Raw genomic sequence first — 9,066 nt, 5'->3', positions numbered from 1 at the left:
TATAAAAAGATGAATAAAGATAATGAAGAATATCAATATCGATACGATAGGTGATGTAATAGTGAGACTATTCATTTTTAATTTAAAGTTTCAAATTTTGTGTGTGAAAAAATCTTATTAAAAATATTATCTCAAATAAATTTTACAGCGCGTGATTCATGTTAATTGAAATTTTAATACGAACTTCGAATACTAAATAAAAAATTTAAAGAAAAATAAAAAATAATGAAGGATATTCCATGGATATATTAGCAAGTTTGTTTGGGTCTCTATTAAATTCCCTTTTAAGTTAGCATGCGTTGAAGGTGGATTATCTTTACACTATTTCTTTTTCATTATTCCTTCAATATACCACTAATCATAAATTTATTGAATAAAATACTAGATTTATTCTTGTGTCACTGCTTGCGTCATCTAGATACTGATATATAAATTCTGAGTTTTATTTCATATATTTCGAATAGTTGTCATATTGTATATCTTGAGAGAAATTCATAAAAATCCAAAAAAAATCATATTTATAGTTATAGTTTGTATAATTGTGTTTCATAGCAATTTTTATTTGTTATGGAACAATTCACACCTGTATAAAAATCGCATACAATTTTGATTTGTATAAAATTACAGACAACTGATTTATATAATTGTAGTGATTTGAATAAATCAGGCGTTTATGTCTATAAAAGTTGATTTGTATATGTATAAGTTTTTTATGTTTGTATATATGCATAAAATTTGAATGCATACAATTGAATCTAAATAAAATATTTGAATATAAAATCTCTCTCCTTCTCTCACTTTACACAAATTATATATAATAATTTGTATTATACAAAGCGAAAAAGAAAGAAATACAAAAGAAAACTGATAGTGGATGATCTTATTATATATATTTTTTATTTATTTATTTAATTTTTTAATATAAATACAAAATATATAAAAAAAAAATTTAGTTCGTCCAAACACATAAATTCCTTTGCTTATAATTATGAGCATAAATTATAATATCGCAATGTGCAGCTTTAAAAGAGGAAGAAAAGGTCATATGCAGATATAACAGTGAAACATCGTTATTTTAAAAAGTTAATGCCAACAATAATTTTAGTATATGTAACAGTAGTTATTACTATTAATTATTTCTCGTATTTCAATTTATACGAATTATTTTAATTTGATATTAAGTTTTTCTGAAAAAAAATTTATTTAAAATTTGTGATTTAAAATAAGTGATAGATATTTATGTAGCTAAAAGTCATTTCATTAAAAGGATATAAATAACGTATTAAAGTTAAATGCGTCATTTTTTGGGGATTAACTACTCATCTTCCTTTTTACACGAATATTAAAAAATTATAACTAAAATAATAATTTTACTAATCTGCCTATTAAATATCTTTTAAAAATTTTTACAAACAAACGCACACTTTCTGAAAATTTTATTTACAAGGTAATATAGAAAGAAAATATAATTAAGATGTTTTTGATTTAATAAAATGAATAAATAAATGAGACAATTATATTTTTAAAAATAATTAATTAATAGGAAACGAAAAGAATATTAATTGTACCTAACGTTGCAGATTTTTCTATTGATAAATTTTATAATTTAATGTTGATTTTGAGGAAGGGAATACTTGTTTATTAGAAATTAAAATAGTGTGCCCCATCGTATGGCCCCAATTTTTTTTTCTGCTCAAAATAGTAAAGCAAGAAATAGGGGAACGTGGTTTTACTTGTCGTTAATTTAAAAAATATTTTTTTATAATTTTACTTGTTATTTATATCAAGAAAAGATTAAAAAAATTCATGTTTAATCCTCAATTTTAAATATTTATTCTCGAAATTACTTTTTAAAACTTATCCAAACATTATTTAATAAGGATAGTATGGTAAAATACTAGTATATCAATATTGTTGTTCTATTCGGTGTGTCAAGTTAAATAGTGACAAATAAAAATAAACCGAAGGAGGAATATACATATACCTGTTTCTAATTATCCACTTCAAGTCTTTAAGTTATGCTCTATCAGTTTTTGTTGGTCTATCTTATTTTTATTAGTTTGTTTTAGAAGATATATATTTTATTTTTTGATAACTTTTAAATTTTAACTTAATATGTGTCATATTAAATATAACGAAATTAAAAAATATTTTGATACATTCTAAATATTCAGATTAGCTCAACGATAAAACAACAAAAGCAATAACTTAGGTTTGGGCATCATTTTCCCCTAAATATGTATCGTACGTATATATATTATTAAAAAAAAAACCTCGCAATTCGTAAAGAAATTTTTAGGAGGAAAATCATAACTTTTTACGTACATATCTTATTGTACGTGGGCATCATCGTAATAATTGATAAATAAAATAATTTTAACTTTTAAATGTGATTATCTATTTATTCTTTTATTTATATCCTAACTTCTAACATGAACTCACACTATTATTTTTATATTTACCAATATCATTATTTTTTTTATTTATTAAATATTATGAAATTTCTCAAATGGTCAAATCTTTTAATTATGCAAAATCTATTATGCTTACAAAAAGATCAAATTTTGCTTTTTGCTGTCTTCTTTAAATTTCAAGCATTAAAACAAGTTATCATTACATTGAAGTAGCGCAACACTATTCATTATTATTACATCAACTTATCATATTCAAATCAACACTATTTCGAAATAATCTATCTATTTCTTAAATTCTTAGATTTGTATACTATTCCAACTTTATATTTTAACTTTTCATTAAAAATTGCATTATTTACATTCTTATTTCGCAAAGTTTGGCTACATCCTATCCCCGCACACTTCTCTTAAAAAATTCTAGTTAGAGAGAGATATAACTGCCCCGGGGAGACTTCCTACTTCCTATAGATTCACCAAAAGTTTTTGTATAGAGCCAAAGGTGAACTCAGGATTTGAAGACTTTGGGTGCATTAATATAAACATAGCAAAATAAAAACAATAAAAACAGGCTTAAGTAGGTCTTGAATTTTGGTTTAGATGGTGCTATCTCTAGCTTCTACCTATAGCACAAGGGCACTTCTATGTTTTTTATGAATGTATTGTTGAGTATATCCTAATTTCTACCAGTTTTTCAAAATAGATATATATTTATAGATATGATTTTTTCGAAAGTTGACGAGTACACGTTCACCCCTCCGTGGGTCCGTCACAGTATAGGGCAAGTAAATGTAAGGAGATAATAATTAAGGATAGCTTAAACCACATGTTGGAAATAATTATTGGGTCAGGTCCACTCATAAGAGATGCTAATTAGACTGTTAGTGTTAAACCATTAGTTTGTTCTTCTCTTTTAACCCTAAACCTTATGAATATATACATATATTATATGGATTAAGAAAATATAGCTTTACTTATTAGACGACTTCTACTGTTTGTGATATATATATATATATATATATATATATATATATATATAGATAGATAGATAGATAGATAGATATTCAAGGTCAAACGTAAACCCTTCAAGGACCATTTATAAGAAAATGTTTAATATAAGATCTTGATAAATTTTTTTATTCATTAATTAATTTATCGACAAATTCAGATTCATGTGGCATAAATAAATTATTATCAAAGGAGAAGACCCTACAAGAAGTTACTCCATTCTCCTTGCTCAAACCAAATATTTTTTATTCGGCGTTCGAAGAGATCTCATCCAATTCACCACGACAGGGATCAAAAAGGGGAAAAAATGCATACAAAATAATCCAAAACTATCATGAATACTTAGAATAATGGAGATCCAATTGGTGGAAGTCATTACCAAATGTGCAATGTTGTTCCAATTAGTACTCTTGTTGTCTTCAAAATTTCCAAAGCAACTATCCATTTGTACTTCACTTGAGTAGTTTCCAGGGTTTTGGCTATAACCATATTCTGGAAAAAGCTCATCTAAACCCTCAATGATGGAAAATTCTGTTTGGATGTCATTATCTTTTGTTATTGTATCTTCAAATATGCAAATATCTTCACCAACCTCAACATTTTCTTCGATATTATTGAACGTAGATCGCGTTGTAGAATCACATATTTTTGTCCTTGTGTTCTTGATAAAACCATCAAGAAGTACTGCACTAATGTCATTTATAGTTGGTACATTTGTGCGTGACATTTGCCAAGCTTTTAGTATGTTAAGACAAGGGATTCGATGCAAATTATTATAAGGACGACGATAAGGATTATTATTATTGTTGTTGTTGTTGTATGTGCTTTTGTTTCGAACAAGTCTAGCCTCTGCTTCAAGCCTAGCAGTCTCCCATTCAGCCATATGGCTAAGACTAGCAATGGACTTATAATTTGAACCATCTCTCTTTGGTTGATGATTCATGGGATCAATGCCCATATTGATGAGTCTCTTTTTTAAACGTGTGTTCCAATAGTTCTTTATCTCGTTATCACTTCTGTTTGGTAAGTGAGATGCTATAGTTGACCACCTAATAAATAAAGAAATAAACCAATATGTTACAATTGCACAAATCACTTAATAGAGTCAGAACTTTAACTAAGAGAATTTAAATTTTTATCGGTCCATTTTTCCGACTATTACCTATTTCCAAGAAGAGCATGAAGTTGAAAGATGGTTCTTTCTTCCTCAGAGCTGAACTTTCCTCTCTTGATATTAGGCCTTAAATAATTGATCCATCTCAGTCTACAACTCCTTCCACATCTCTGAAGTCCTATATATAGTTCAAATGTGAAAAAAAAAAGTACATTATATTAAATTAGTGATGTCATTTGTATGTTTATAGTAATTAAATTGAGTGAATAAATACAGTGTATACAACAAAACTAATCGAACAAATGCAAAAAGGAGACGGCCCATTATATTCGGCCCATAATATTCGGCCGACTTTACTCAGCCCATAATATTCGGCCCATACAACTTCCGAGCCCTTAGTTTTTCACTCTTTCTTCTGCTTATTCTCAGCACGGCTAAGACCCAGCAAAAATGGCGTTAAGGGGAACGATGCTACGAACCGCCGGGAAGTTCGCCGGCGTGAACTCAAGTCTCCGACGATTTGCCCACGTCACTTCCCGTCCGGCGCCTCTAGATAGCGTGGTTGATCGGCCGACGGCGACATCACCGTCGTTGGTTTTACCTGAAAATGAGAATAACAGCAATATGTTTCCAAATTCACCTTTCAATTGGGGGTCCATGGAGCTAATGGCTGTCCCTAAGAAGAAGGTTTGATTTTCTTCTCCTCAAAGATCCTTCTTTTTAAAAGTGTTGCGGGTCTCAGCTCAGTTCAAGTTAAATTTAAGCTTAATTTATTGAATCGTTAAATGTATCCTTTAAGATAAATATATAACACTGAATTTGTAGGAAGTATTGCATATTTGCTTGTGCATAGCAATTTCAGTCAATACAAGCTAGATGACTCGAGGAATTTTCTGAAGATAGTTGCCGCTTAGGATCATTGTGAACCTATCTTTCCCCTTGAGGATCAGTGATAGATTGGGAATATGATCCTTGTTCTAGAAAAGCAAAAAGCCATTGTCTTTGACTCTCTGTCGCTTGGATCCTCTAAAATGATGTTACACCGGGGTCGGATCCTCTCAAAATGCAAGTTGTGTTCTAGCACGTACTAGTAAGTTGAGTAGCAACTAATAAATCATAAACATTTGGTTGGTTAAAAATAAGCAATGAAGCCATAATTAGAAGATGTTGAGGTGGGCATACTAGGAGTGATAAGATTGATAATAAGATATCTAGGAAAAGGTAGGAGTGTCCTCCGTGGTGGACAAGAGCATGAAAGCGAGACTAAGATAGTTTGGGCATATAAGAATGAGATGTTAAGATGCCCCCACGAGGACGTGTGAGAAGTTGACTGTGGTGGATTCAGGGAGAGATAGAGGTAGGCCGAAGAAGTATTGGGGAGAGGCGATTAGACAGGACATGACATATATTCTGCTTATTGGGGACATGACTAGATTATGGATTAGAATAGAAGGTTAGTAGATAATAAACGTTGTCTCACTTTCTCATGAGATAAGCTTGGTGGTAGTTTGGTCCAATGTACCTGTTTCTCCATACCGGTAGTAGTATCATTTACTCTTGTAGTTTCTTATCCTACAATTTTTGTTACTAGCTATTGTTTCTTGTGCGTTGGTTATTGCATTATTTGGCTGTTGTTATTGTTCCCTGTTTTCTGAATGCTATGTAATACTGTTCCTATTATTTGATGTCCTCTCGTTTCTTCTATATTTTCCTTTTCATATTGCGACAATATGCATTACTTGAGTTGAGAGTCTTTTGGAAATAATCTGTCTACCTCCACAAGGCAGGGGTATGGTAATTTGAGCAACATAGGTCATTGTTTTAAACTAAACTAACCGGTTGTAATTTTTTCATTTGTTTGTGCATGGCTTTGCGCTTGTTTAGATATTCCTATTCGTAATGTTTTTCATTTGGTTGTGCATGTTGGCTTTGCGCTTATTTAGATTTTCCTATATTATCACATGTATGCACAAAATATGTACATGTTCTGAACTTATGTGTGTTGGATGGTGCTCTGTAGAAGAGAGAGTGTTATAGAATTTACATCTGACTGTTTTTCTTAATGGATTGTGGTCAATAATGCAGGTTTCTCCTCACAAGAGAGGCATAAGGAATGGACCAAAGGCTCTAAAGCCCGTTCCAGTGATTATTCGTTGCAAGTAAGATCTCTTCCAGTAAAGTATACAAGATGGATTTGAAAAGTTTTAACTAATAAGCGAAATCCCTGGTGTCATTTAGCCTGTATACTCTTGAATTTCGAAAGCTGGTTTGAGGTTACTGGAAAAAAACACGACTTTACCTGCAATCTCTCAAAAATAATAGGAACCTACATCTCGAGAACATGTAAAACAAACAAAAGAGTAAAAGAGGAGTTTTACAATTTTTGAGTAAAAGAAAATCAAATAAGAAGGAAATGACTATTTTGATAATAGCTTCACCTATTGAGATTGCATTGGATTGCTTAGCTTATTCGCCATTATTTGGTCAACATTTTGTTAACCTCCTTTTTGGAAGTTCAAATTGTTGTTTTTCTTCCGTGTAGAGATAAATAAAAGGAAGCAATTGGTCTGAGAACTTGGACCGAGTCTGAAATATCAGATTGAGAAATTAAGTGCTTGCAAACTTTCAGTGCTGACTTTGTTGATTAATATCTCTAACTAGGTTCTATAACTACATACTATTACTATAGTTGGTTTTATTTTAGTCGAGGCACTTCAGTTTTAAAATTTTGCTTCAAACTGGGGTGTTGGTAGTGGCAGCATTTCGCCTTATTGTTGAAGTATCAATTGCTGACAGCATTGGTCTTAACTGTTTTTTGAAGCAGATGATAGTTAAAAGTTTCTCTTTACTCATTAAAAAACAGAATTAATTGAAAACTGTAAAGTGTGATCAAAAGGGGAACATCTACTCAGGAAAGATACAAACACGCTGTTAGTAACCTCTGGTTGTGTTTCCAAATGTCAGGAAGATTTTATCTGCTATCCACATTTTCTTTTTCCAGGCATTTGCCTGTTTTGAATTTCGTTTATCTGCTGTTATTATTGACATCTCTCTTCCTCTATGAGCCCCCCATGTTGTGCATTGTTAATTCATTCTGCTTTTCAGTTTTATATTCTTTATTTTACTGAAAAACATCTGATGGCTCGTTTTAACGCCAGTGCTCATATGTAGAGTAACATTGAGTCAGCTTTCAAGAGGGTCTATGTTTTTAGCATAATTTGGTTAAGAAAATGATTTGAAAGATGTTATCTTTTTAAATGACTGAATGAGGAGTATATATTGAACGTGCGAGTCTCTGAGGTTTGTCATGCAGTCAGTAATCCTTGCTTAAAAGCTAGAAGTCATGAGCAGGACTTTTAAAGCTGGTATTCCTCTCTACGGGTGTGTTGGAGTTACCATTAATAATGATGCTTCTCTATAGTTGTTCAGAACGCCGATGATGATGCTTATCTAGGTTTACACTTAGGAAGACAAGGGCATGACATCTTACGTTTGCCTCTATCCGCTCTGCTCTCTTTGTCTTCTACGTTTGCCTTTATCCGCTCTGCTCTTTTTGTCTTCTACTTATCTTTTCCTCATTGCACCTGCAATTCCTTTTGCATAATAGCACTCTTTGACATATCTTGTTGATGCAAACAAACTTGCAGGGCTTGTGGTCGAGTCAAGTTGCCACATTTCTTTTGTTGCAGTGGGATTAAGCAAAACCCTGGTGAAGAGAACAATTCTACCGGTTGATCAAATCGAAGGGATATTTTCTTCATTTTCAAATCCCTTTCTTTGTAGTAGAATCTCCGATTAGAAACTAGGAAGGCTACGTTATATCATGCCGGCATTGTGTACAATAGTGTCGGCATTGTGTACAATAGTGTAGTCATTGCAGCATGTACTCAAATTCCATATTAAGTAGTACTATATCAGTTGCTTTATTTCTAACCTTCACTTCAATTGGTGACAAGTAAATCTTGCCAAATAATAAGAATTGGAGACTAGAAAGCATACCAGAGGAAGGTGTTCACCACAATAGTTTTGTTACAGAGAACAGGACCGCTGGAGGGAGAGAGATATGATACAGAATGTATTTAATTCAATTTTTCTCCATGTCTTTTTCTATAACTTAAAATACTCGAATCAGAGAACCCCCAAATGTGACTTTTTCAAGATCTAGGGTTTTTTCTCTCTCTTGAAGTAAGTATTCAGCGCCAATCTTTTCACCTTTCAATTCGAGTTCATCTTAAAATCAAAAAGAGTGATCTGAAGGGGAAATAACGGGTTGGAGCATTAGAACTCTTGAAATTGGTGGGACATCATGTAGGTAATGTAATTTGGTTTTAAATTGTTTAGTTGACGAACTTCTTAGGATGAAAATAAGGGTTTTAATTATCATTTATGATGTTGGGAAATATAAGAACTCTATAAAAATGGATTCTTTGAGCGTATAAACTATTCAACAGAGGTTAATGGAGTTGAAATTATAACCCTCATTTCGACGATTTTCGTGTGCTATAGCACACCATTTTTTGGGTGATCCGGATT

The 9,066-nt window shown here is 31.5% G+C and overlaps 1 protein-coding gene and 1 pseudogene across 1 annotated transcript; one reads left to right on the top strand and one right to left on the bottom strand.

Annotated features, from left to right (window-relative positions):
- Positions 1–3,761: 3,761 nt before the first annotated feature.
- LOC107016393 lies at positions 3,762–4,857 on the bottom strand (annotated as a pseudogene).
- Positions 4,858–4,945: 88 nt separating this feature from the next.
- LOC107016049 lies at positions 4,946–8,472 on the top strand. Its single transcript, XM_015216523.2, has 3 exons — positions 4,946–5,220; positions 6,619–6,692; positions 8,181–8,472. Exons 1-3 carry the CDS (start codon positions 4,984–4,986, stop codon positions 8,266–8,268), a joined length of 399 nt encoding a protein of 132 aa, XP_015072009.1. The 5' UTR covers positions 4,946–4,983; the 3' UTR covers positions 8,269–8,472.
- The last annotated feature ends 594 nt before the right edge of the window (positions 8,473–9,066 follow it).

Source organism: Solanum pennellii, chromosome 4 (genome assembly GCF_001406875.1).
Source record: "Solanum pennellii chromosome 4, SPENNV200".
NCBI classification, from domain to species: domain Eukaryota; kingdom Viridiplantae; phylum Streptophyta; class Magnoliopsida; order Solanales; family Solanaceae; genus Solanum; species Solanum pennellii.
The sequence above is the reverse complement of the archived record's forward strand: the minus strand, read 5'-3'. Positions and strand labels throughout refer to the sequence as shown.